Genomic DNA, 26,857 nt, shown 5'->3' with positions numbered 1-26,857 from the left:
GAGTGGGAAGGGGCACGGCAAAGCCCGAATTATGGGATGTTTAGCCATAGCAGGATCTGTAGTCCCAGGATTCCCCATTTTTTTTTTTATATTGTGTGCCCATGTCAGTTAAAAAAACAAACAAAAAAAGATGGGAAGCCTGGGTGTAGATGCGTACGACTGTGCAAATATGTGTAACTTAAAATATACCAAAAACGTACACTTAGAAGGTTTATATAAGAAAAGAAATCCAAAGTACGATGTTTTCCCTCCATACCCCCTGGGTCGCCCTGCTCACCCACCCTGGAGGCCGTGGCGTAGAGACTGTCCAGAACCTTGGACCTTTGTCCTTCTGTCGGGTGTCATGATTTCGGCAATTCAGTGGTGGGAATGGGGAGAGGCCACCGTGGAAACTTCAGGCTTATTAGAAGCCCGGTCATACACAGCCCTGTTCATTTACGGCCGTCGGGATTCGCGTGTCGTCTCCTGGTGAGCCGAGAGTGTCGGCTTTTGGGTCCTGCGATGGGGCTGCACACGGGTCGTTAGAATCTCACTTTCTCTGCCTCCTCCTGCTGGATTGAGGTTTGGGGAGGTCCTCAGCTTTCCCCGAGCCGGGTGTCCTGCGTGCCACCCGGTGTCCTGAGGGGCGCCCCCTTGTACCTCTGCTGCGGTTAAGTACGCCCCCTGTGCTGCTCGGGTGCTAACAGAAAACCGCTCTCCTCACAGCCGCCCCCTGAGGGCGACTTCTGTCATTCACTGGCCCCGAGCTTGGCAACACCAGAAAGATTTCTTAGGAGCTATTATTCGCGTGTAAAGAATGCCCATTTAAACATCTGTAAAGGTCAGTCCTTGTTTGCCAAGCATAATAGCCCATTGTCGCTGTGGTGAGCGTCCCCTTCCCTTCAGGCCCCACCTCCGAGGAACCATGATTGGCAGGTCCGTGGGGCGCGGGGCCTGACCCTTTTCTCGGCCTCGTCGTGGGTTTCACGCACCAGACAGTGGCACGGAGGGGGTTCTGTGCTGTAAAGGAAGCCCCAGTGCAGGGGTGAGGACGAGTGCCGCGGCTTTCTGTGCTGCCGTCCTCAAGGAGAGAGACCCGTGCTCTTCCTAATAACACCAGTAGCGACAGGGGCAACAGTGAGCCACCACGTGCCAGAAGCTGGGACAGATCCTCCTTATATTGCACTGTATTCACACAGCCATGCTGCGGGTGGGTCTTTCTTCTTGCTTTTAGTGTTCACTTATTTATTTTGAGAGAGCGTGAGCAGGGGGAACAGGCAGAGAGAGAGAGAGAGAGAGAGAGAGAGAATCCCGAGCAGGCTTCGTGCCGTCCGCACAGAGCCCGACACGGGGCTCGATCTCACAAACCACGAGACCGTGACCTGAGCCCAGGTCAAGAGTCGGACGCTTACCCGACTGAGCCACCCAGGCGCCCCGTCTACGGGTGGGTTTTGTTTCTCCATCTCGTAGATGAGAACGCTGAGGATGTGTGGAGAGGCGTCCCTTGCCTAGGCCTCGCGGCTGGGGGGCGGGGGGCAGGGGGGAGGGTGGCGGAGCTGGTGCTCACGCGCAGGCCTGTCCGGGCCCAGACCCGTGGCTGGTCCTCTGGGGAGCCAGTGGCCAGCCCCAGGTTCCCCCTCACAAAGGAGCCTCTAGTCTGAAGCTGTTAAACTCTTCCCACTGTGTTTCAGATCCTCTGGACCACGAGCCCCCTGTGTCTCCACTGCTCCCTCGAAAAGAACGAGGTCCCCAGGATGGCGGCCTGAATGAGGATGAGCGCCTTCTTCCCAAAGACAAAAAGACCAACTTGTTCAGTGCCTTGATCAAGAAGAAGAAGAAAACGGCCCCGACGCCCCCGAAACGCAGCAGCTCCTTCCGGGAGATGGACGGCCAGCCCGAGCGCAAGGGGGCCGGCGAGGAAGAGGGCCGAGAAACCAGCAACGGGGCACCGGCTCTCACACCCTCGGACGCAGCCGAGCCAGCCAAGTCCCCAAAGCCCAGCAGCGGGGCTGGCGTCCCCAATGGAGCCTTCCGGGAGTCCGGGGGTGCAGGCTTCCGGTCTCCCCACCTGTGGAAAAAGTCCAGTACGCTGACCAGCAGCCGCCTAGCAGCCAGCGAGGAGGAGAGTGGCGGCAGCTCCAGCAAGCGCTTCCTGCGGTCCTGCTCGGCCTCCTGCGTGCCCCACGGAGCCAGGGACACCGAGTGGAGGTCCGTCACACTGCCTCGGGACCTGCAGTCCACGGGCAGGCAGTTCGACTCGTCCACGTTTGGAGGGCACAAAAGCGAGAAGCCGGCTCTGCCTCGGAAGCGGGCGAGTGAGAACAGGTCAGACCAGGCGACCAGAGGCACGGTGACTCCCCCACCCAGGCTGGTGAAAAAGACCGAGGAAGCAGCCGATGAGGTCTTTCGAGACGCGGGGGAGTCCAGCCCGGGCTCCAGCCCCCCAAGTCTGACTCCAAAACTCCTCCGCAGGCAGGTCACGGGGGCTCCTTCCTCTGGCCTTCCCCACAAGGACGAGACCGCCAAGTCCGGTGCCTTGGGGACACCTGTCGCAGCTGAGCCGGTGCCCCCCGCCAGCAGAGCAGGGCCGGGTGCGTCCGGAGGGACCGGCAAGGCCCCCGCCGAGGAGCCCAGAGCAAGGAGGCACAAGCCTTCCTCCGAGTCCCCAGGGAGAGACAAGGGGAAACTGTCCAAGCTCAAACCTGCCCCACCGCCCCCGCCGCCGGCCTCCGTGGGGAAAGCCGGGAAGCCCGCTCAGAACCCGACCCAGGAAGCGGCCGGGGAGGCCAGCACTGGCGGGAAAACGAAAGCCGCGGCTGTGGTCGTGGATGCTGTGAACAGTGACGCCATCAAGCCCAGTCCGCTGGGAGAGGGCGTCAAAAAGCCCGCGCTCCCATCCGTGCCAAAGCCGCAGTCGTCCAGCAAGCCAGCGGGGGCCCCGGCCGGGGCGGCGCCCGCCCCCTCCACGTTGCCATCAGCAGCCTCCGCCCTGGCCGGGGACCAGCCCGCGTCTACTGCCTTCATCCCTCTCATATCGACCCGCGTGTCTCTTCGGAAAACCCGCCAGCCTCCGGAGCGGATCGCCAGCGGCACCATCACCAAGAGCGTGGTCCTGGACGGCACAGAGGCCCTGTGCCTGGCCATCTCCAAGAACTCCGAGCAGATGGCCAGCCATAGCGCCGTGCTGGAAGCCGGCAAAAACCTGTACACGTTCTGCGTGAGCTATGTGGATTCCATCCAGCAGATGAGGAACAAATTCGCCTTCCGCGAGGCCATCAACAAACTGGAGAATAATCTCCGGGAGCTTCAGATCTGCCCGGCAACAGCAGGGAGTGGCCCGGCGGCCACTCAGGACTTCAGCAAACTCCTCAGCTCCGTGAAGGAGATCAGTGACATCGTACAGAGGTAGCAGAAGCCGGGCATGAGGCCGGCCGGAGCCGCCTGCAGTGCGTGAAGGCTTCCCCATGCCTGCGACAGTGGCCGACACCAGACCAGTGAGTTGGGACCTTGGCCCGGGAGCGCTGCGCCACACGGAGCCAAGGGCCACTGTGGAACACAGCCCGACTACCTGTGTTTTGTGCCAACTGTCCCGCACTTCCCCCTCCCCCAGCCCGGGCTCCCTGAGTCGCCTCTGTCCCGAGTTCTATCTGTGGAGTTCCTGCTCTGTGGACTCCGGTCGGCCCGCCGGCCTCCTCCCCACGTAGTGCTCCAGAACTGAGCTCTTCCGGCCAGGGGTGAAAGCAGATGAGCGTATCTCCTTTCCGCTGGTCTTTCTGGAGGCCCTCCTCTGGGGATGCCTTCTCCTCCGCTCCCCGCAGGAAACGAGCGCCCTGAACAGGAGCCTTGTCACCGAGGCCCGAGGAACTGTCCTCCCCACCTACCCCATGGGGGGAGCCGGCGCAGAAGACCCGTCTCCAGAACTACATCCTGGGAAGCGCTTGCCAGCTGGTCACTCTGCTCTCCGTTGCTGCCGGGGGCTGGTGCCCTCACATTGCCTCGTGTGAAGGACAGCTCTTGATTTGGGGGGTGAAACGGGGTGCTAAAACCAGCCGGCCCTTGGGTCCTTGCTGTCTTGTGGCACTGCTCGGCCTGGATGGAAAGCTGGAGTCTGAAGGGTAGGAGGGTCGCAGTCCGGCGTGCAGGGTCAGGGGAGGCAGGCAGGGTGGCTGGCTGGGGGAACAGCTGGTACCCAGATGGCCCGGGGCTGGGCCCAGCCTACCTTCTTTTCAGGCTTCCAGGTGCCCAGAAAAGGCACTTGGTCTTGATTTCTGACCGATCTCCTTCTCCTCCCTTGTACTCCTCTGAGACCAAGTAGATTCATGCAGAGCTCTTTCCTGTGTGACAAGCCAACCTTTAGTTTTCCGGAGCATTTCATGGCTCTGAGCTCAGCCCAGTCGCCTCCGGCACAGGAGGACCAGCCGCCGGCGCACGGGAGGAGAAGGACTGCGGCACCAAAGCCCCAACCGTTGCTGGCTGTGCGCTAAGAGGCCAATGTCCTGTTGAATCGCCACGAGCAACAACACGCAGCCCACTGTTTCTGCTGGGGTTTTCAGGGATGGAGAAAACCACAAACAGATGAAGCCCAGAAAATGTCTCCAAGAGCAGGCCTCGGTCTCCTCTCCCCAGGCTGCCCAGGACCAGGCTCTCCAGCCAGGGGCCCAGGCCGCCTTGACCTTGACCTAGAGCAGCTGCTGAAGGAGGGGGTCAGGCACCTGCCTGGGCCTCCTGCCGGGCCCAGGCGCCACCACCTTCCACCCCCATACCCCCGTGACCTCACACCGGCCTCATCACCCGAACTTGTTCTTTATTTCTCTGGTAGAGATGGTTCCCTCTGCATCGATTTGTGCTGTCCTCACAGCTCATCACCTCTTTGCCCCCTCCCCCCCCCCAGACTTCTGTGTCACACAGACTGAGGGAGGTGCTAGAACACCACCAGCGGCCTTGCAGACAAAGCAAAACCGACCCCACCCAGGTCCCCTCGACCGCCTCTTTCTATAAGGTACTGATTTTTTTTTTGTTCACATGACGTGCCACTATATTTTGCATTTATATCTTGGTATTACACTCTTTTATAGACTTGGTCTTTTATAAATGACATGTAAATAGTTTTCCACTATTTTCCCTTCTCAAATGCCTATGCTGTCTTTTTTTTTTTTTTTTTTTTTTTGGTCCAGTACATTTTGTTTCTGTATATGACTCTGTTTTTTGAATCCACATCTCTCCGTAGTATTTTTTAAATAAATGTTTACAACGTTAGAACTCGGGCAGATGGGTCTGGTCTGTCATTTTCCCTGTCCCTCTGGGCTGTGGTTTGCAGACGGGAGGGAGGGGGTCCTCGTTTGCCCCTAAGGGGCTGGAGGCTCCGGGGTGGGTTTTACAGGAGTGCAGTGGGAATCCTGCATCCGGGCATCTTCCTCGGCCTGCCAAATGCGGTTTCCCTCCCTGCCCTGGCCTCCGGCCCTTCTTGCGCCCTTGACACGGATCTGCCAGCAGCACTGGGCGTGGGCCCTGCCTCCGAATCGGGAGGAAGAGAAGTCCAAGGGCTGTTCCAGCTGTCAGGCCGTCACAGCGTCATTGAATCGGGAGGAAGTACGTCCTGGGCTCCACTGGCCTGGAAGCGATAGTCCCTCCACAGGTGCGCCTTTTTCCTCTGCCTGTGACCCCGCCTCGGCTCCCCGCCGGCCCCCGAAGCGCCCCTCGCGCGCTGTGGCCCACCCGCCCCGTGTCTCCTTTCTCTGTGCGCACGAGGAGGGGCAGGGGGCCTGGAAATGCCACCTGCAGCGCCGTGGCCTCTCCCAGCCCCCCACCGAGGGGACCGAGGGGGCGCGTGCGGCCACTTCCTCATCTTGGCCTGCATTTAACGCCAGCTGACAGCTTGGAAAGTGGCAGTCGGGGAAGTGAGTGGTGCTGTCTGATAATGATACTTATTAAGCCAGCAGCCTTGTCAGGGGACACGGGTCCTGTTCACCAGAGCGCGTGCAGGACCACGGTTGAGTGGACCCTCCGCGGCCGCCGTGCTGCCTGTCTCGGGCCGGAGGTGAGGCCGCCGGCCTGCGGCGAGGGCTGGTGCGACCGCGGGGTGTGCCCGCACCCGGGGGCTGCAGGAGCCCCTCCCTCGTTTCACGGAGGCCCGGACCACGCCCTGTCCAGGCCCCAGCTCTCCCAAGTCGGGGCCTTCCTCGAGGGACAGCTCTGGCGTCAGAAAGAAGACGCACAGTGACTTGGAGTGACGGCCGCAACCGACGGCTGCTTCCTCCGTGCCAGACGTGGGCCCGGCCCAGAGTCTTCACGGAGCCCTCTTAGAGCACATTGTCCCATTTTCTTGACGCCCAGCAGTGAGGCTGCAGCCGGGCATGGCCCTCGCCTGGTGTCCCGTGCCTGTCACTGCGGTGGCTGTGCCAGGGGGAAATACAGGTCTTCTCTCAAATAAGAACGTTCCGTGTGTCATCCGAGCTTCAGAAACTTACTTGGGTCTAGCCGTTCCAGGACCGTGGTTCCTGCCCTTGGTCAGGTCACAGAGCCCCTTGAGGACTTCGCACACCTGGATCGAGCCCCCGAAAACCCACGTACGTGCACACACGGTTTTCGGGTAATTTCGAGGCCTGCCCTCCAGGTCCGGAACCAAGGAGCGCCCGAGGGTCAAGCCTGCCCGAAGGGCCAGCAGCTGCCGTTGATGCTGTTTTCACAAAATCCAAGCCCAAACGTCAGAGTGAGGATCGCAGGGAAAAACCCTCAGACTGAAAACCGTCCAGATGCCGTCAGCACAGAGGAGCAGAACGTTGCGATGTGTTCACATAGTGGGATGTTACGGAGCAGCGGAGACGAACACAGTTGGCCGCAACCCCGCGTGGACACGAGTCATGCGAACGTAACGTTGAACAGAAGCAGCCAGACACGCAGTAGCGATGCCAGAAACTTCCGTTTATTTACGGCAACACGGCTAGCCTGTGGTGTCGTGTTAGAAGTCAGGACGGAGGGCCGCACCTGGTTGGGGTGCAGGGGAGCTCTTGGGGGGCAGGTGACACCGTGCTTCTCAGTCTGGGTCGTGCTGGCCAGTGGGTCTGTCACTTGGTGAAAATGGAACTGTGCGCAGAGTGGGAGCCCGTTCTCCATGTGTGTCATATTCCAGTGGGAGTTTTCTTAAAATCACAGCCCACACGTGGGCGTTCTCAGCCACTACAGATGCACCGCGCGTTACCACGTGACAGCCTCTCCCTTTTTTTTTTTTTTTTTCTAACGAGGGAGGTTCTGTTGCTGTTTGGCATTTGATGTGTGAGGAAGTTGAGACTCAGAGATGTGGAGCAGCTTGCCCCGGGTCACACAGCATGTGCTGCTATACTGTGCTGGACTAACTCGTTGATGGTGGTAGGTGGCCCCAGCGCGGCCAGCAGAAGAGGTCTGGGCTCCAGTCGGGCTCCTCCCTCTGTCGTGGAAGAAAAGAAGTCCAGGATTGCAGCCAACCCAGCTTCTCAGGTGTCAGGATGTTTTACGGGAGGCATTCCCAAATGGAGTGTCCTGGGGAATCAATTTGTAAATGTTGCCTTGGCACGGAAGGCGTCAGGTGGGACAAGACTGACCAGCCACGGTGTCCCTGTCATGCCTACCCACCTCCCTGATGGCGACCCAACATCATGGGCAGGGCCCCAGCTCCCTGCTCGGAGGGTAAACGCACCTTTCCTGACTTGGGGTCTTCAAGGGACTCTGTCCTGCAGCGTCTCTGGTCCTGGGGCAAAGTTAAGGACAAGGTGGCTCCTTATTTACTTCAGCAGCTGCTGGATGGCCCGCTGCCTGCCCCGTGAGCCTCCTTTTTTCTTAAAACGTTTTTATTAATGTTTGAAACATAGGGGAAAATACAAAAATACTCCCCATCCAGTGTTTAGCTAGACGCCCAAGATGAAGGCTCTTGTGGGTGCGTCTTGCCCCAACACGCCCAAAGGATGCAGACAGGTGCCTGGGCTGGAGGAGACCATCCCATCACACCAGCTAGAGCAAACCCAGACAGGGAGCTTAATCTCTGCTTGCAAAGCCAATGTTTTCCAAAGAACCTCACCGTCACTAATGTGGAGAGTGATCGTCCCCGCCAAGGAGGGCGCGGGGGGTGGCGTGAAAGGCCCCCAAACCTCGACCAAGCCCCAGGGGGTAGAGCGAGGGGCGGGGAACTGAAGAGGTGATATCGCCAGATACAGCACGGGAGTGGACTGAACAGAGCAATGCCCTTAACGGTTTGACCGTTTAGATGTTCGGGGTTATTGCGCTCGAATGTACAAGCACCTGGAAAGAATACCTTTGTTGCTGATGGTTGTTGAAGGGTGAAAGTGATGACGGGATATCCACCCCTCTGAAGGCCCTCCCCTTCCCCCTCTTTATCTCCGATTTCTCTGAGGTTAATCTCATCCTACTAAATTAGAAACCAGCCAGAATGTTCCCAAACTGCGTGGGAAACACATGCGGGAGTAGCTCAGCCTCGGTGACCTCCAGGTTCCTGCAGTTAGTGACCATGGAGGTGGCTCCTTTCATTCTAAGAGTAGAAATTGGCCAAGTGAGGGTCACCAGGGCACCTGGCTGCAGGGTGGTCCTCTGCCCTTGGCCTTCGATCTGTCCTGTCTCACCTGGTCTTTTCACAAGCATGTTCTCTGGCTTCCCTGCATGTGTCAGTGAGTGAAGGGAGGAGGGATCCAGCTTACTGCCCGCCCCCGCCCCAACGAAGTGGAAATGAGCCAAGACTGGGGCGAGAGCCTGGGCTGGGATTTCACTTCCTTCACGTGGCCACCCTGCGATGTCTATTCTCAGCTCCGGAACTGTCCTTGTTGGACATGCTGGGACTCATTTTCTTGAGGTTTACCCTCTGTGGCTTGAGGGCTGAGTGTTTGCCTCTCTTTACCAACAGACGAAGACCCCGGGATGTGTTCCATCCCCACCAGTCTGTCACATTAGCAGGACGCATCCCGGATCATCCCTTCCCTGGACAGCGGTAGAAGCCAAAGGGAGTACGATGTGCCTCCCAGACTCCGTGTCGCTATCTGGCGCCTGTCCCGGCGGGGCACGCGGAGGGGAGAAGCCGCGAGGAGCTCCAGGGGAAGGCAGCTCACTTTAACCCAAGGTGATGTTTGGATTCCTGTGTTCCTGTCCCACCCTGCCACCCAATTTCCGCGCCCCAGTCAGCTTGGCTCTTTTGTGGCTCAGATCTGTCACCCCCTAATGAAGTGGCTTTCTGGCTGCCGAGGATTGAGAGCTGCTGCTGGGGAATCTAAGTCACTAATAGAATGGAAAACACTGTGAAATGCTCCGAGGTGCCAAGCTGGGCCCAACCCAGTGTGGTTCTAAAAGGCTAATAAAAATCCACCAATTAATTGTGACAGCTCAATGGAAAATTATTCAATTGTGAACAGGGCCAAGCTGCAGCTCGAGAGGAGGAGGGGAGATGTTGCCATAGTAACATCAATCCAGGCTCTCATCTAGGCGGTCGAAGCCAGCCTGGGAGGGAGCAGGATCACGCGGCCGTATCTGACAGGGGATGGGATTGCAGGACACGGCATAGCAGCGTTTGAAAGAGCTGCTCTGCCTTGCCCCGGGCCTGCAGCCACTCCAGGCTGAGCTCTGGCTTCCCCTGGGGTAGAGAAGTTGTTCTCAGAATGCTCTTTGCTTTGAGAAAGGCTCGGAAGGAGCAGTCGAGTGCAGCAGGAAAATACACCTTGTGCCGCGTTTCCCTCCGCCTTTGACCACTGGTATTACCAGCTGCCAGTTAAGGGGATGCTGGGACAGGTGCGGGTGCCGGCAACACGATTTCCATCTCCCCAGAGTTAAGGCACTTGCAGCTCAGGAAAAACCCAGATTCCTGGGGGCACAGAGGACCTGTAGGCAAGAATCGGGTGAGCTAGCTTCCCATTACGGTTTTGCAGTTACAAGTTTTATTTCAAAAGACACACACGGCACATTCATATCCTGAACACTTGAGGGGCAGCCTTGCCAGAGCAAAAAATGTATTCTTGCCCTGTTCATCTCCCACCAGACGGGTACACCGCCGAGCACAGGTATCAGAAGGGAATGGGCAGCCGCGTCCGAACGACATCTCGACACCACAAGCAGGGTTTTCTTGCCAGAGGGGCTCGTGTGTTAATGGGACGGAGAGCAAGATTGTTTCTGTTTCTGTTTTTTAACTTCCAGAACCGCACGCTACACCCGATGGAACACGCACGCTGTCACGGCCCACTATGGATGGATGTCAGCTCCAGACGTCCCCGTGGAGACTGTCAAAACTTTGACTACCCCGCTGTCAGCATCAGCCCACCTGCCTTCGGCTTAGCCAGCTTTGCTTATTCATATTCATGGCCCAGCCGTGTCCACCGCGCAGCTGACACCGCCCAGCCTCCGGGCCGCCGCTGGGCCAGGGGACCGCTGAGACCCGACCACCCGGGAAGGGGGCTGGAACAGACGGTGGTCTGTGAGCTACATCAGGGCGGTGCTTGCTGGGATGCGGCTTGCTTCCTTTTTTGGATCCCGTCCAGGTTTTGGCCTCAGCCACGCTGGAAATCAAAAGGAAGCACCCACCTAAGCCATCCTACTGCTAAGAACTCATTAGAATATTCCTCACGCCTTCTTAGTATTCTGGTCTTTCGGGCTCGAGGAGAAGACAGGGCAGGGGGTTGGAAGCAGCGGCGGGGAGGGTCCACCGAGAAGCCCCTTCCAGGATGCCCTGGCCCCTTCACCGCCGGCCGAAGCGGAAGCTGAAGCCGCCTTTCTTCCTGCTGTAACCGCTGAGCTCCTCAGCCAGGGACCCCAACGGGCCGCTAGCCTTGTCGCCATCTGCCAGGAGGAAGCCGGTCGCCTCGCCGCCGTCATCCTGCCTCCCAGACCGGACCCTGAAGCCAGCACGCTGCCTGCCGGACGTCTGCAGCTCCTTGGCCGTGACAGGCGGGCCCAGTGGGTGCGGAGCTCTCGGCCGCCGGGGGGAGCCCCGTGGGAGGGAGACTCGGTGTCCCCCGGGCAGGTGGGCCCAGCCCATTTCGCCTCTGACGCCACCCGCGGCGGCCTCTTCTGTGCCCAGCAGAGGAAAGCAGGCGCCCAGCGGCAGGAGGAGCAGGCAGTAAGGGCTTATCATCTGGCCCGGAGGAAAGAGAGGAACAAGTTACAGGCTGCACGCGTGGGCCTTGCATGACAACCTGCCAAGTGCTTCCCAGGGCCCGGGCAGCCATCAAAGGCTGGGAGATCAGCTGAGCCCAACTTGCAGGCAGCTTGAGGAAGTGTCACTATGCTGGGGGAGCAGGCCTTTATTTTCTTAGCAGGCTCAGGAGCTGATTGTACCAATTAGGCTGAGTCTCCTCTCCCGTGGTCCCCTGGATCTGACGGCCTTGGCAGCTTAGCATTCGGATAACCCCCCCCACTGCTGGGACGGCATACAGCCGGGCGGAGGGGGGGGTGCCCGTAGCCCCCGAGTGCTGCACAAACTTGGGCTCGGTCTCCTTTTATTACAATTTTTAAAAAAAATTTTTTTTTAACGTTTGTTCATTTTTGAGAGACAGAGTATGAGCGGGGAAGGGGCAGAGAGAGAAAGGGGGACACAGAATCTGAAACAGGCTCCAGGCTCTGAGCTGTCAGCACAGGGTCCAACGTGGGGCTCGAACTCACAAACTGCGAGATCATGACCTGAGCTGAAGTCGGACGCTCAACCGACTGAGCCACCCAGGAGCCCCGAATAATTATTGACTCTTGGGCCATATCATCTCAGAGCCACAAGGTAGGGAATGAATAGCATCGATCAGTCTTCGTCTTCAACTCGATACTAAATGGGCGTAGCTAAGCCACGTAGCTGGGACACCTAATGTCTCTTTACCACGGAAACGAATTGCTCCCGGAAGCTGGAATGGATTTGATGTTCCTGGCCTAACACGCCCACCTGGGGAGAAGCATGTGGACGTGGCCGGGCTGTCAGTGATCCCTACAGAGCACCACCCACGTGCCAGGCCCTGAGCTAAAACCTGTGAGCCCCGTCCGTGTGACCTCGGCAGACTGTCCTCACAGTAAGCATGTTTTCAGCCGAGAAGACTGTCAAGAAGGCTAAGAGACTGGACCACAACTAGAAAGCGGAGGCCCTGAGATTCATGATTCTAATGGCCGGACAGCTTGGCGCACCGGGTGTGTGGGCAGTGCTTTGTGGCCCTGTCCATCCGGTGCCCCCTCACGTCCCTCCCGCAGGAGGGTCTCACTCCCTTTGACAGAGGGGGCCGTGCTCAAGCAGGTGACGTGCCCAAGACGTCACGGCTTTATAAGTGACAGAGCCAGGATTCAAGCCCAGGTCTAAGTGACTCAGAGCCACTACTCTACCCCATGGATGGCAGTCCATGGGGGGATTTGAAACAGAAATAGAGCTTCCCAAAACGCCCCTGCTTCGACAGCAATTGCTCATTCCCTCCTAAAGGAAGCCTTTCTGGTAATGACCATGGTGAGTCGGAGCTGGCTGGTCCTCTGAGGAGAGCTGAGGCTGGAAAAAAGAGCCGGTTCTGGAGAAAAGGCACGGGCTCCCCAGAGCTCTTTCCAGAAATGGCTCCCTTGAAGACATTTCAAAGGGAACTCAGCCAGAAAGCTTTGAAAAAGTCATAAAAGCAGCCTCCTCTCTACCCAAATCCAGCCCTCCTAACTTCTATCATCTCCTCCCCCGGAGCTGAAGTCAAGTCTCGCCTGCTTCGGGAAAGCCTCTCCATCAGGGCCTGGGCGGAGTGGGGGGCTTTCCACAAGGCAGCCGGCAGCCCTGTGGGCCGGGCAGGATCCCATCTGGGGGACGACTCTGCCGGGAGATGGCCTCTGGGTCTTGAGAAAGGGTGCGTCGATGCCTAGAAGGAAGTGGCTTCTCTCCCCTCGTCGGGGGTGGGGGGGGGGGCGGGTCATGGACCCCTTCGAGAACAGGGGTGGTGGAAGTTGGGACATCCGCCACCGAAAATGGGCCCCAGCACGAGTCGGGACTTCAGTCCCCGACGTTGAGGACGAGGCAAAAAAAGCACCCGGGGGAGACGGAGGCTGAGCCCCGGAGGGCAGCCGTGGCCAATCTCTGGGCCGCGAGAGGAGGTGTTTGGTCACCACCTCCCTGACCTGGAGGAGGGGTCCAGCGAGCAGGGTTCCCTCTAGGGATGGCGTGGCTGTACTCACCGTGCTGCGGGCCTGCTCCCCAGGAGGGCTGCTGGGCAGGGCGCCTCCGGGCTCCTGTCTGGGAGGTGCGGCTCCGGGCTTCTCCTGCTTTATATAGGCCCCCGGGTAGATTTGCCGCCCTGTGGTCTGATTGCCGCACATTCCTGACCCTGGGATTCCATTGGGGACGCTGGTGGCGAAGGAGGGGGCAGTGCTGCCGGCCTCCATAAAAGACCCAACACAAACAGGATGTGGTCCGATGACGGGAGCCGAGGGGGCTGCCCTTTGCCCAGGCCTGGTCTCCAGCGGAGCAGCCAGCATCGTTAGCCAGCCGTCGCGGGCACAGACCCTCGAGTCCCTCGGGAGAGGTGTGAGTGGCACACCCACCCTTACCCTCCACGGTCCTGCGTTTGTCGCGTCTGCCTCACTCTTCGGAGAAGCAGGGTCGGGGGGGGCGGGCGGTGTCCACCCCTCGCCCACCCACGCCCGACCCGCACAGCCGCTCCCGTGGGCGGTCAGGCGGGCAGCTGTGTTGGGTGGCGTGGCCGTGGGCCTCACGAGGGAGGGCTGCTTCCTACGAGGGGGAATGCGGAAGGGGTTCGGGGCCCCCTGGCCCGTGTCCCCTGTACCACAGTCCATTTGTTCCTGAGAAGGGAAGCTGAGTGGGGCCGCCCGGTTCAGCGTCTGACTCTCGATCTCGGTCCCGTGGGGTCCCATGCTGGGTGTGGAGCCCACTTAAGGGACAAAAAAGGAAGCTCGGTGTTTCCCACAACCCCAGCGCCCAGCTCAGTGCCCGACTCCCATTCGGGGAAGGACGGACCCACCGGCAAAGGTTTTCAAAACGCGCTGGCTGTCCGCTGGGTGGCAGGCAGGGCCTCGCTTTCTGAGTCTCAGCGGAGAGTGGCCATGGTGACGGGGTTCGGCGGTGAGGCCCTTAGCCCAGTGTGGGGCTCGGCAAGGGCTGGGGAGGGTCGTCAAGGTCATGGCAGTGGCTCTCTGCACCACCGGCACCCACAGTGGGGGACACGGCATCCGTCACTCCCCAGGCGCTGGTTCCCGGGCGGTTCCTCCCCAGGTGGGCTCACAGATCAGTGCGGGGAGCGTCCCACGTCGTCACCCGCACGTCCCCACGGCGGAGCGTGGGGTCGGGGGGGTGCTGCGTTGCGGGCCACGTGTTTCTGCAGGATCCCTCTGGTCCGGGCATGGCCACTGACTGGACACCTCGCTCACGACTTGGGGTGCTCACCCCACGGCTGTTCGCTCTGCCTGCGCTGCGTCTGATCACAGAGCGACCCCGGGGTCTGCTTCAGGAGCGAGGGTCGGCTCGGCTAAGCCGAGATGCGGTTCCCGGTCGGGCAGAGAGCGCTGCGGTGTTCTCCGGGCATTGGCCAAGGTGGGAGGCAGGCGCCCGCCACAGGGGGAGCACCTGACTGTGGGCGCCAGCACTCTGACTGGTCCAGCATTCTGCCCCCCCAGGAGCCCACGTCCCCACGCCTGGTGACCCAGCACCGTGTCTTCGGAGCACCTGTGGGGAGACCAGCAGGGGGTGTGAAGACAGCCCAGCCAGGCCCCCAGCCTCTACTCCTCTCTTGGCCTAGATTTCCCCTCCACTGAGAGTGAGCAGGGCGATGAGGGAAGCAGGTGCCGGGTGAGGCTAGGCCGCCCTGCCGTTGTCCCAAGCCGGCTGCTCCGGCGAGGCTGGGGACGAAGCACAGAGGCGTTCCCCCAGTCTCCGGGGCCCTCGCCCCCGCTGACCTCCGTCACCTTTGCCTGTGGGTGCTGGGGGGGTGTGGAGAACCACCCCGCCATTCACAGGGGGAATAGAGACGGCCTCATGGACACTTCCTGTCCCCCATCAACCTGAGGAAGGGGCTAGAATACTGCCTCTCTGCAGGGGGAGCGGGGAGTCTGAGGCTCAGAGGGTCAGAGCACTTGGCCTTGTGGGAGCAGGCCCAACCCCCATCCTCCGCTGTCTGCAGCCCCATCTGCAGCGGGAAGTCTTGGTTCCCCCCGGTCTTGTCTGGAGAGAACAGGGTCAAGAAAGAGCCGTGTGCATTGACTTTGGGCTTCTCCATGGGCAGGTGCAAGAGGCGGGTGCATTCATGTGCCGACGGGAGCAGGTGCAGAGCTGGCTTCCGTCCCCTGAGGGGCTGGTGTGTGCGTGGGAGACCAGAGGAGCGGTGTCATTTGATCTCCCTACTTAGTGCTGGTTGGTTGTGACCTTGGGTGCTGCTTAGTGATGGGGTGCGGCCCGCGGTGGGTCCCTACCATGCTGTGAGGCCTGGGCCAGATGCTTGCCTCCTCTGCCTCAGTTCTTGTGGGTGTAAAAAGACAGGTTTGGGTTCCCAAGCTCCGCTCTGTGAAATTTCTCAGCTGGGGGGTGTCGGGAGGGCAGGGGTGGGGTCAAACCCCAGGGCCACCCCATTCCTGCCCGGAGAAAATCTCCACTTGGCTCTCTGACAGGCCGAACTCCAAGAAGAGGTTCTGCTGTGAGGCCCACCATGACCCAGGTCCCTTCAGGGCTGGCGCCCGCAGCTCTGAAAAGAGGCCACAGGAAGTCCCGAGTGTTGGGGCTTGGGGTGGGGGTGAGGTTGGGGGTGAGTCGGAGGAGGTCCCCAGGTGTCCCCCTGAGAACAGCCGGCCCGAAAGATTGCTTTCAAGTACTCTTCCTGGACTCCCTCCAGGGGATGGGCAACGGGAGAGGTGACGACCTCTGGGCCTCCAGAGCAGCAGATCGACAGGCTCTGTCTGGGCTGTGGGAAGGTCAAGGACGGCTCAGGCTGTCAGCCGGAGAGCAGTAGGCTCCGTTCAGCTTCCTGGAACAGAGGCTTTTCACGGGGTCAGGGTAAAATGGGAGCGAGGTTTCAGGGGGTCCTGCTTTCTTCCACCAGGACTGAGGTTCCCCGGGAAACCTCCCTAGAACATCAGGGCCAAGTCCCAGGATGGCCGAGCTCACAGCAGCCTCAGTTCCTTAAGACACCCTGGCCCTTGCTTCTCTGCATAGGGCTGTGACCTTGCAAGAGTGGGATGTGTTGGGGTGACAGCCTGGCAGTTGGCCCCGTGAGCCCGTGGGGAGGCAGGTGGCCGTGATCAACTCGGTGGCCCGGGAGCCACATAGCCAGGGGGTCCCTGTGGGTCTGATACTGGGAAGGCGAGACCGCACGCCGTTGGCCGGGGACACGTTATGAAGGGGGATAGCGTTCTGTGAACGTTCTAGAAGCCTCCAGCCACCGGGACAGAGACCTCTGTCCCCCGTGTGGCCCGGTGGGCAGACACCCCCCAGCTGCCCCCACAGGGGGCCTCAGGCAGGGCTCCAGCACATCCCAGCTCAGGCCCCGCACCAGGTCTCTGATACGGGCACTCGATAGATCTTGGACTTCATTACATCAGCTCAGGGGGTGATTTTGTCCTCAAGCTTCACACTGGTTTTATGAATAGCCACTAGGGACTGTTGTTTTTAATAAAGTCTCAGCTCCTCAGGACTCCAGTCTCGGCCACAAGAGAGACCCTGGGGACCCCCGTGGGATGCACGGGCCCATCCCCGGACGCCTGGCCCCAGGAGGATCTCCCCCGCCGGGAGGTGGCCCAGCTGCTGGCCGGTGTGCGGCTGGTTCTGCTCAAGGATCTGGGGTGGCCTCTGGGGACACAGGGCTACCTGGGAAACACCGTTTCTTCAACAGAAATAAAGACGGTGAGGAAGTCTGGGGAAATCGGGCAGGAGGCGGCCTTGACGTGGGGCACCGAGCAAGGTTAGAGGCAGCCGGGTCAGCACAAGACTTTATTAGAGACAGGGACACACGACGCCAAGTGTTCGCAGCCCAGACCAGCTTCTGTCCCACACCACGCTCTGTCCATCGGCAGCCGTGCTGGTCCTCCAGCACCTCCACACACACCCTGCCAGCCGTGTGTGGACAGTCGGGCAGTCCCCCCCGTGTCCAGCCCCAAACCTCTGGGTCTGCTGAGTCCTGCCAGCCGCTTGGCCCCCTTGGGGTCTGGGGATAGCTCTCTCCCTGCAGGCAGGTGAAGACAGAGGCCCTGGGGAGGCCCCCGGCCGCATGGACCAGAGCCCAGCGCCCTTTGTTCTAGGTTTAGCATGTCTCCCGCAGGCACGTTGCTCCTCAGACTGCACGGGACAGAGGTGTGACCACGGGCCTAGCCGAAGCCCCCCCCCCCCGTCGCCATGACGTGGGGCAGATCCTGTTGACCGACCTTCCGAATCCTGGGTGATGGGGCTCGGGCCCCAGACCGGCCAGCCAGAGGCCCGTGTGACCGAGGGTGGCTGGTGGGGCGAGCAGGGGGGCAGGAAGAGGCAGGCCTGTGATACCGTTTCTGCCCCCAAGACGAACATTCTCAAGCCGAATTGCACACAGCCACAGGGGGACGATGCGATCCGGGCACTACTCCCGGCACTGTCCTGATCCCCTGGTGGGTGGTGCTGAGGCCACCGAGGGCGGAAGTGCAGGCGCCATCCGCCCTCTGGACGCAGCGAGCTCAGGTGGCCCATCAGGTGGCCTCTGGTTGAACTCTCGAGAGACGCGTCCAAAGTCTGGGGCGGGGGGTGCAGAATGAGTGAGGCCACTGGCTGATTGCACAGAACCTACCCGTGCTGGGGGAAGGGAACCTTCGGCAGCTTCTGGAGCCCCGTGCACTGCCCCCGAGATCCCCGTGTCGAGACCCCTCCTCTGCTTGACTCGTCGTTCCCCTCATCAGTGGAAGAAGGAAAGGGAGGGAGGGTTGGTCAGGTCACAGACCCCCACGGTCAAACCATCAGCTTAGGCCCCTCGAGACGGAGTTCAGGTGCAATGAGCCTGGGTCCCGGGTGACCTTTTGCACACATCCCTCCGTCCTCAGTGGAGCTGCGTCTTGCGACTTGCTCTCCTGACACCCTCTTCTTCCTGGGATCACTCACTCGACGGCCATCCACGCTGACCTCACACCGCGGGCTCCCGGAGGCCGGGGGCCAGAGCCTGCTTTGCTCAGCACAGCCTCCTGGGCCGGAGCGGGTGTTCAGGGACCCTCTGGGCTCCGCACCAGCCTTCAAAGGGTGCCCTTTAGGAAGGGGGGTGCGCTGGCCCACCGTGACGGCTTTAGTGCCCATTCAGCCAGTGTCTGAGCCGGCCACAGCCCTCTGTGCCAGTCCTGGGCCGGGAGCGGGGCTGGCGCTCCCGGGTCGGCAGGAACGGGTGTCTTCAGGTCGGCCGGATGCTCCTGAAGGCCACCCGCACCTGTCCCCACACCAGGCCGGAGCCGCGGCACACGTCTGTTCTGCAGCCAAGCCCTGGCAGGAGTGCCCCTGAGCTTCCCGACGCGCACGCACATCTGTGAATCCGTTAACATCACACTCACCGGGAGTTTGTGTGATGACAGATCAGAAAGCGCTCGACACTTTCCAAACGGCGGCTGGCACTGCAAGGCTGGCGGCAGAAGCCGGCGCTCGCCGGGGGCTGGTGGGGGAGAAGGGGGCTCCCCGGGATGAGGACTTGGGGTCCCACCCAGCCAGAGTCTGCGCTGTGGCCGCGGGTCCTGGCAGCTCGGGGTGGGGTGGGGGGCTGGCTCTCTTCTAGAGGACGGGAAAGGGGACTGGCAGGGGAGAGCCCTCCTCCCCCCATCTCCCCCACCCCACACGGCTCCAGCAGCCGGGCTGCTCCCCAGGGTGACCTTCCAGCCCTCTCGAAACGCCCCCCCCCCCCCGTCCCCATCAAATCCCCACAGGTAGGAACGTAGAAAAACAGCCTGGTGCTTCGTTCTGAGGGCAAAGGCATTGGGGTCCCAGCGGGTTGATATCAGGTTGAGGGCTGCTCATCTTGGCCAGTTCTTAGGGGGAGGGGGAGGGGTAGAGTGATAGTATGTTGGGCATTGGGAGGATTCAATGAAAGATGGTTTCGAGCGTCTGGTGGTGCCTCAGTCTCCCCCATTTGCCCAGCGAGTCTTGGCAGTGCCCAGAGTCGCCAGCAGGGGGCAGCCGCCCCCACTTGAGACAGCAGTCTCCCGGCTGAAGGGCTAAGGGCCACCCAACCCCTCCTGGTCCACCCTCCCCCCTGCAGACCTGATGCCAGGGGGCCCTAGGATCCCGGAGTCCCTGGGAATGGTGGGACACGCCCCACGGCAGCCCAGAAAATAGAGATCCTCACCGGCCAGGCCCAGAGGATTCAGGACCTGCCCCAGCCTCCCGCGGGAAGGAGGATAGGGTGGGGTGGGGCTCCGCCGCCCCAGGAAGGCAGGAGGCTGGGCGCAGCAGCCAAAGGGACTGAGGACCTCCCAGGCCTGCAGAACACAGGGGTGGGGGGTGGGGGAGCTCCAGGAAACTGGCCTCGGGGTAGGAGTCCCCACGGGCAGCCGCACCCCGGCCTGGCCTGGGGGAAGGGTTGGCATATGGCTGTCCAGCCTTTGTCTGGCCCTTGGGGGAGAGGCCGGATCCTCAGGCACCAGGGAAGTGAAATTTCGAGGCCAGAGGCGGCTGGCCTCAGACCTGACTCAGAAAGACCAGACACTCCCTCCGTCTCCTGAAAAGGCCGCTGGGGGTGCCGCCGGCCCCTGCCCTGTGCCCCCATAACGCCGGGTGTCTGGACGGGCGAAGCGGAGGGTCTCCCGGGGTGCCGGGCCGACTGCTGAGCACGGGAAGTCAAGACGCTTAGCCCAGGAGCCGAAGTCCGGGCGGGCAGAATTTGGGGGTGTCGAGTCGCCCCCCCCATCAGCAGAGGTGAACTGAGGGGTGAGGACAGCGTGAAGGGGACGTACAACCCCCCCCCAACACGTGAGCAGGCCGGCCACGTGCGGGCAGGTGGGCGTCGGGGGGAGAGATGCAGGGTGGGGCTGGGTTCGGGGACCACGGGGGGCGCGGGGGTGGGTGGGGGCGGGGGCCGGGGTGGGGAGCGCCCAGCTAGCGGTCCTCGCGGACCGGCCGGATCTTCATCTCGGAGAACTTGAGCGAGTACTGCCAGCCGGTCCAGGAGGACCACTCGATGCCGTCGGCGTAGGAGGCGTGCGCGCCCCGCAGGTACTGCCCGTTCAGGTTGGACGTGTGGCAGTTGCGGTACCACCAGGCGCCGCGGTAGAAGGCCGCGCAGTTGTTCTCCGAGTGGTCACTGTCGCGGTCCTTGGTGGTGAACCTCATGCCGCTGTGCTTCAGGAGGGAGTCCCCTGCGCAGGCGCAGACACAGACGCACGCCGCTGCGTCCTCAGGGCGCCTCCCCTGGACGTGCGCCGTGGTGGCCCACGTGTGCCCGGCTGTGCGCGCACGTCTGTCCCACCACACCCTGGAGCCTGTGCGGCTCGCGTGCGCCCACGGTGCCGCCCTGGGGGTCCCCGGGCTGTCCCTGGGTCCTGGCCGTCTCTGTCCCTTCTCCCAGCTTCTTCACGCGCTCCCTCTCCTTGCTCTCCTGCCTCCGCCTCAGAAGAGAAACCCAGCCCGGAGAGGTGCAGCCACCACACTTTAGAGGCCCAGCAGAACACAAGCCCCGGGTGTCCTGCTGCCTGGCTCGAGGCTCCCTTTGCCCGTCTGCCAAATGGGCGAACAGTTCGGGCCCCGGTGCTCTGCGTTGCCGGGATGGGGGCCAGGCGGGACTCGAAGGTGGAGGCCAGAAGCACTGGGCCTGGGGCTTCTTTGACCTCCTGAGTGGGGAGACTGGTGGGCGTCCCCCCACACCTGCCCTCCCTTTTCCCCGCTGCCGCCCCGGGGTCCCACCTGCAGTGCCCGAGTAGTCGGCCACGGTGAGCGGGTAGCCGTCTTCCTCCGGGTCCACGGAGAACAAGCCCACGCCAAAGCTCCCGTAGCGGGCGTAGGCCGTGCCGTTCTCGAAGTCCTCGAGGTCCACGTGGAGCTCGTAGGCGGCCTGCGTGGTCAGAGCGTGGATCCTCCTGAGCCCTGGAGTCGGGGAGGGAAGGGCAGACGTGGGGGGAGGGGCTCACAGGTGACCCCCGCGGGAGGGAACTGGGGCGCCCCGAGAGCCGAGGGCACGCGGCTGGGGCCAGCCTGTGTTTGGCAGCAAACCGAGGACCGACCATTTCTCGTGTTTGGTTTTCTCTGTCGGGCTTTAAGTCGGGCTCTGCTTTCCAAACGTTTGAGTGGAAGGTCAGTAGAAAGACTGTAGGTTTCGGAAGGAACCCGGAAAATCTGGGTTGGGGGTGGCGACCCCCCTCATCCTCTCTCCCACTCAGGGCTCCGGCCGGAAAGGATCTGGGACGCGTATATATCTCCCTGAACCTGGCCTCTGAGACTTGGCACATGCTGTTCCCTCTGCCTGGGACACTTGTCCCTACTCCCCCACATTATGCTCTGTTCGTTTTCAGGCCGCACCTGGGGAAGGCTGCCTGGCCTCCTGTCTGGGTCCAGGACCTCTGCCAACCCAGCTGCTCCCCCCGTTGGTGTGTATCATTCTGTGCCCCCGAGGCCTGCCCCCCACTGTGGAAGCTCCATGAGAGCAACGGACTGTCCCGTTCACGCTGAATCCCAGCATGTGAGCGGGGCTCCGTCCACCATAGGTGCTCAATAAATGCTGCCTCAGCGGCTGAGCGGAGAAGTGGGAGGGCTGAGTCTCCTGCTGTCTCCAGGGCCTGGCCCTGTACCTGCCCCCACACCCCCATCGTCCCGCGCCCTCCCTCCCTCCCACACACTCACATTCAAGGTGCTTGCCTGCCACTTTGATTACCTCTTGATTACGAGGGCGTTTAATTAAAATTACAACTTATCAGCATCGAGTGACACTTCATCAGCCTCTCCCTCCTGAGCTCCAAACCCATCGGTGGGGCCGGGGTGTGCAAGCTAACGGGGCGAGGAGGCTGCGCGGACCCCCCCCCCCCCCAGCGAGGCCGGAGGGAAGCCTGGGTCCCACGGTCTAGGTCGGGGGCACAGGAGAAGCCGCCGTGACGTCGCAGGGGCCACGGCAGACCCCGCCCACCCTACTCTCCCGGGACCTGGCCAGGACCGGGCTCTGAGAGCAGAAGGGTCTCGTCTCCCTGCCTCTCTCTGCTCTGCTCTGCTCCCCCCCGCCCGGGCTGGAGTTTCAGAGCAAGCCGCTGTCCCTCTCTCGGGGCCCCGGCTTGTACATCTGCGGAGTGGGCCTCACGGGGCTGAGATGAAGGGCCAGGAGGGTTCCGCAAGCTGTAAGGGCAGGGGCGACAACAGCCACCAGCTGGACGGCACTTACGAATGCCGGGCACCGTTCCGAGCACTTCTCGGGGGTTAATGAATCCAGCAGAATTAGAATGAGCCCAATTTAATTAAAGAATCCCTGAACAGCTCTTAGAACAGCGCCTGGCCCGCTGCACACGTTACCCGGGTGTCTGTTGCTCCTGCTGTCATGGTCAACGAGGCAGGGGCTTCATTATCCCTATTTTACAGGTGAGAAAAATGAGGCACAGAGAGGTTAAGGTGCGGGCCCAGGTCACCCAGCTGGTAAGTGGCAGAGCTAGGAGTTGAACCCAGGCAGACTGGCCCAGACGCCTTGCCCTTACCCAGTTCTTGTCCGAGATGGATCATCGGCTCCAGGGACAGGGCAAGAGGGAGACCAGCCTGGCAGGGACGTTGGGGAATCCCTTTCCCCATCACTGAGTGGTGGCTGGTGCCCAAAGGCCCACATTTGGCACATCATTCCTCTGGGCTAAGCTGGATGGGCCATCCCAGCGCCCGCGAGGGGCCCCTGGGCAGGGTGCCCTGGAGGAGGGGCCGGGTGGGGGCTGCGGGGTTCCTCTGCCGTCTCCACCCCCTTGCTCTCCCTCTCTCTTCACTTTCTGTGTTTCTGCAGCCCCTGCAGAAATCCTGACCTGCCGGGACACTCCCGCCCCCCTGCCCCGCCCCCCGCCACCTCACTGGGCCCCTGGATGGTGAGCTGAGATCGGGGCCCCCATCGCCATCAGCTGGAGGAAGAGGCGTCTGGGGGGTTAAAAGAGAGAGGAAGGGGCGCCTGGGGGGCCCAGCCGGTTGAGCGTCCGAGTTCGGCTCAGGTCACGATCTCACGGTGTGTGAGTTCGAGCCTCGCATCGGGCTCTGTGCTGACGGCTCAGAGCCTGGAGCCTGTTTCGGATTCTGTGTCTCCCTCTCTCTCTGACCCTCCCCCGTTCGTGCTCTGTCTCTCTCTGTCTCAAAAATAAATAAACGTTAAAAAAAATTAAAAACAAAAAAAGAGAGAGGAAAAATACTCAGACCTCCAACCCTCATATCGTCACCCCGAACAAACTCCCAAATGGGTTATGGATCCGCACCTAATACAAACACTAAAGAAAAAAAATTTTTTTTGTTAAGATAGGAATCATTTTTAGAAAACCGGGAGGGGAAAGCAGGGCCTCAAGCCCAGAGGATAGGAAGGAAAAAACTGGCAAGAATTGGCTACATAAAAGTTTAAAACATCTAGGAAATCAGCAATAATTTAACAACAGCAACAAAAAAGCAGCCAAAAGACAAATGACTGGAAGTAAATATGTATCATGTGCATCTGACAAAGAATCAATAACCTTAATATATAAAGAGCTCCCATAACTCAATAGGAGAAGACAAAACCCTGGATGAAAGGGGACAGGGGAGTGTGGAAAAGCAGAGGGAGGGAACAGCCAGGGCGGTAGAGGGCTACGTTGACATTCTCCTCAGGGCTCCCTGTCTGCCAGGAGCTAATCAAGGCCCTGCTTAAATGCTTCCTCCCGAAGCTTCGGTGGCTGCTGATAGATTTCAATTAAGATGCCGTGAGTGGCAGGGTCACCAACGCTGCTCTAAGGGGGCGGGTGGTGATATGGAAACAGCCCCCCCCCCCAGCTTCTCCCTGTCTTTATGCACCCACCTGGGGGCGGGGCCGAGGGACCGGGGAAGGGTCTCCCACCTAGAAGCTTCTCTCCCCCGGCCCCTATCCCGCCCCTGCTCTCATTCACTCAGTTCAGGGTATACTTTAAAGCTCGTGAATCCTGCCCAGGCGTCCTCCGCCCCAACACACACACACACACACCCCACTCTTTCTGGACCTCGGTTTCCTCACCCATAAAAGGGGAGGACAGCAGTGCAGCCGTGAGGGTGGGTGTGAGGGGTCAAGGCTGAAGTGTATAAGGTGGGCTGGGCACTAAGTAGAGACCGTGGTGATGAAGTTCACACTGGCCTCTCCTGCAGCCAGCCCCTTCCTGGTAACAGGGACACAGGGCAGGTCAGGACAGAGAGGGTCCTGTCCTCATGCATCACAGGGTCATGGAGGCGGGAGACGGACATAAGGCAAACGACAGCGTAGATCACCAGCCGGGTGCCTCTGCGCACACAGCGAGCGGGCACGTGCCCGGTCCCACCTCTGGGACTGACCCTCTCCTTCCCCCCCAGAAGGTCCCCTGAAAGCAAGCCCTACAGGCCTGGGACCTTCCTGACGCCCACCTGGAGCCCAGCCACACGCCCCGTGCCTTTGTTCTCACCCCCTCTCCCTCCTGCCCAGCTGCCCCAGCCCTGCTAGGGGGGACGTTCCCAGATGTCCATGCCTGGGGAGGCCAGAGTGGGGCCGGTGTGCCCTGGGGTGTGTGAGGCCGTTCAAACATGGCGTGTCTTTCCCGTGCTGTGTTGTTTATTTTGGTTTTTAAAGTTTATGTCTTTAAGCCGCCTCTACACCCAACGTGGGGCTCAAACTCATGACCCCGCAATCAAGAGTCACACGCTCCTCCGACTAAGCCAGCCAGGCACCTCGGTTTTAATATATATTGAAAATATAAATGGGGGTGACTGCTCACGGGGGCACAGGGCTCTGAGCTTTCTGGGGTGGAGAAGACGTTCTGGAATTAGGAGAGTTGCACAACTCTGAATATATTAACCCCCCCCCCCGGGGGTGCCTGGGTGGCTCAGTCGGTTAAGCATCTGACTTTGTCTCAGGTCATGATCTCGCGGTTCGCGAGTTCGAGCCCCACGTCAGGATCTGTGCTGACAGCTCGGAGCCTGGAGCCCGCTTTGGATTCTGTGTCTCCCTCTCTCTCTGCCCTTCTCTTACTTGCATTCTCTCTCTCTCTCTCTCTCAAAAAACAGCAACAACAAACCCTGAACTGTGCACTTTAAAACAGTGAATTATATGTACATAAAGCAGGGGCACCTGGGTGGCTCAGTCACTTGAGCATCCAACTCGATTTCAGCTCAGGTCACGATCCCAGGGGCTGTGGGATCGAGCCCCGCATCGGGCTCCCCACTGAGCATGGAACCTGCTTGGGATTCTCTCTCTCCGCACTCAAGTTCTCTCTCTCTCTTTCTCAGATAATAATAAAGAAAACCTCACCTCGAGTCCCAACTCCCTCCCAAATATATATAAGACCTCAGACCTGTGATTTTTTATGGATGTTATGCTTCCGAATGACATTATGTAAGATACCCCAATGTTTAAATGCTGCGTGAATTTAAAGATAAATAGTATGTAAACATAATATGGACACGAGCTTTTTGAGCCCTTACTCTGCTCCGCACAGACTGTGTGCCAAAGATGGGAAACGAGCGCCGTGCCCTGGGGCCCCAGGAACTGTGGCCTCTCTTTTGGGAGTCATGGCCTTGGTGCCCCAAGCACACCTCGGGCGTTTGCTGACCCCCGAGGGCAGGGCAGTTTGGGGGTTGGTCTGGCCCTCCCCGTACCCGAAACCGAGCCCTGCCCCTGCCCCCAGCTCTTTGGATCCAGGATGGCCACCGGCCGTCCCGCCTGGAAACGCACACACCCCTCCAAGGGACCCCCCCGTCTCGCCGCGCCCCTTCTTCCTTTGGCCTCCTGCTCACCGACCGCAGACACGCTGAACGCACGGAACGCCTTTCCGGGCAACACCTGGGAGCTGGCTCGGGTGTGTGGAGGCCCCTGGAGACCGTGACCTCCCGCCACCCGGGGAGGGCGCGTCCCCTCGGCAGGCAGGTGTCCCGGCCCTCACCTAGCCAGTGCTCCCCCGTGAGCTTGCCGAAGCCGTCCCGGTACGCTTCCCAGCCTCGGAAGAAGTTCACGGAGCCGTCCTCCCGGCGCTGAAACACCTACAAAGGATGGAGAGCTGGGTCCAACAGCCCCCGGGCCCCCCCACGCCCACCCCGACGTGTCCCCGGCCCCAGGCATCCCTCCACCTGCCTGCTTGCGGAGGGCAGGGGCCGGGCTCCCCGCCCCCGGCACGGGACCCAGAGCAGAGCAGGGACTCAGGGGCCTTCATGGTGGCACAAGGCGGGACAGACTAAATGCCCCCAGACCCCCAAAATGGCCCCTCAGGAAGGAATCCTGCTAGACCCGGGTGCCGAAACCCTGGCTTCCGGGCCCACCCCTGCTGCCTTGCTGGACGACCCTGGACTGGCCCCACCCGGGCCTGGGCCTCAGTTTCCCCACTGGTCAAATAAGAGGCATGGGCAAGGGCCCTAGTATCTTTCCCCGGGGTCAAGAGGAAACTGAGCAAACAATCCATTCTCGAGTTGGTAAAAACCGAGAACACCCACACACATGCCCCGAAGCCTCCAGAGCTCCGTGTCGCAAAATGATTCTGCCAGAGCCACGCATGCCCTCCCCCCGGGATAAGAAGCCCGGGGCCCGGGGATCCGTGGGGGCTTGGGGAACCGGAGCCCCAGCCGCTCCTGGGGGGTGGGGGCTGGGGCCAGCAGTCCGCAGCCCACGGGGGTGTGACTAGGGAGGGGGGGACAGCAGTCCACAGCCCACGGGGGTGTGACTAGGGTACCGACGAGCAGCCGAGCTGCCTCTGTTCTCCATTTTAATAACCTTCTTGATTTGGGAGTCAGGAATCCCATCGGTTAAATTGCTTTCAAATAAGTACCACGCTGGTCCAGGCCAGAGAGCTGCCTTGA

The 26,857-nt window shown here is 60.8% G+C and overlaps 3 protein-coding genes across 6 annotated transcripts in view; 1 reads left to right on the top strand and 2 right to left on the bottom strand.

The window, feature by feature from the left end:
• ABL1 (ABL proto-oncogene 1, non-receptor tyrosine kinase) overlaps positions 1 to 10,209 on the top strand; it is a 148,092-nt gene extending 137,883 nt beyond the window's left edge. The window contains exons 11-13 of one of the 4 annotated variants that reach the window (XR_006965538.1): positions 1,671 to 4,978; positions 8,867 to 9,079; positions 10,144 to 10,209. Coding sequence is in view for 1 of the 4 variants with exons in the window: in XM_047098150.1 (XP_046954106.1) it covers positions 1,671 to 3,388 (1,718 nt within the window). In the remaining 3 variants the exon portion in view is untranslated. Of the gene's footprint in view, positions 1 to 1,670; positions 5,244 to 8,866; positions 9,330 to 10,143 lie in introns of those variants that run through there. The other 3 variants (XR_006965539.1, XR_006965537.1, XM_047098150.1) reach the window with 3 other exon arrangements.
• A 438-nt stretch (positions 10,210 to 10,647) lies between these two features.
• Positions 10,648 to 11,077, bottom strand: QRFP (pyroglutamylated RFamide peptide). Its single transcript, XM_047098151.1, has one exon. It carries the CDS (start codon positions 11,075 to 11,077, stop codon positions 10,682 to 10,684), a length of 396 nt encoding a protein of 131 aa, XP_046954107.1. The 3' UTR covers positions 10,648 to 10,681.
• Positions 11,078 to 19,978: 8,901 nt separating this feature from the next.
• Positions 19,979 to 26,857, bottom strand: part of FIBCD1 (fibrinogen C domain containing 1) — a 30,276-nt gene continuing 23,397 nt past the window's right edge. The window contains 3 exon segments of the mRNA XM_047098190.1: positions 19,979 to 20,238; positions 20,783 to 20,962; positions 25,951 to 26,047. Of these exon segments, the coding sequence (XP_046954146.1) occupies positions 19,979 to 20,238; positions 20,783 to 20,962; positions 25,951 to 26,047 (537 nt within the window).

This window comes from Lynx rufus, unplaced genomic scaffold (assembly GCF_022079265.1).
Source record: "Lynx rufus isolate CCGP_SWC_20201006 ecotype Redwood Valley unplaced genomic scaffold, mLynRuf1.p SCAF_44, whole genome shotgun sequence".
NCBI lineage: Eukaryota > Metazoa > Chordata > Mammalia > Carnivora > Felidae > Lynx > Lynx rufus.
The sequence above is the reverse complement of the archived record's forward strand: the minus strand, read 5'-3'. Positions and strand labels throughout refer to the sequence as shown.

What these genes read in the sequence shown, in the direction of transcription:
- QRFP (XM_047098151.1), bottom strand. Translation starts at nt 11,077, where the DNA reads ATGATAAGCCCTTACTGCCTGCTCCTCCTGCCGCTGGGCGCCTGCTTT.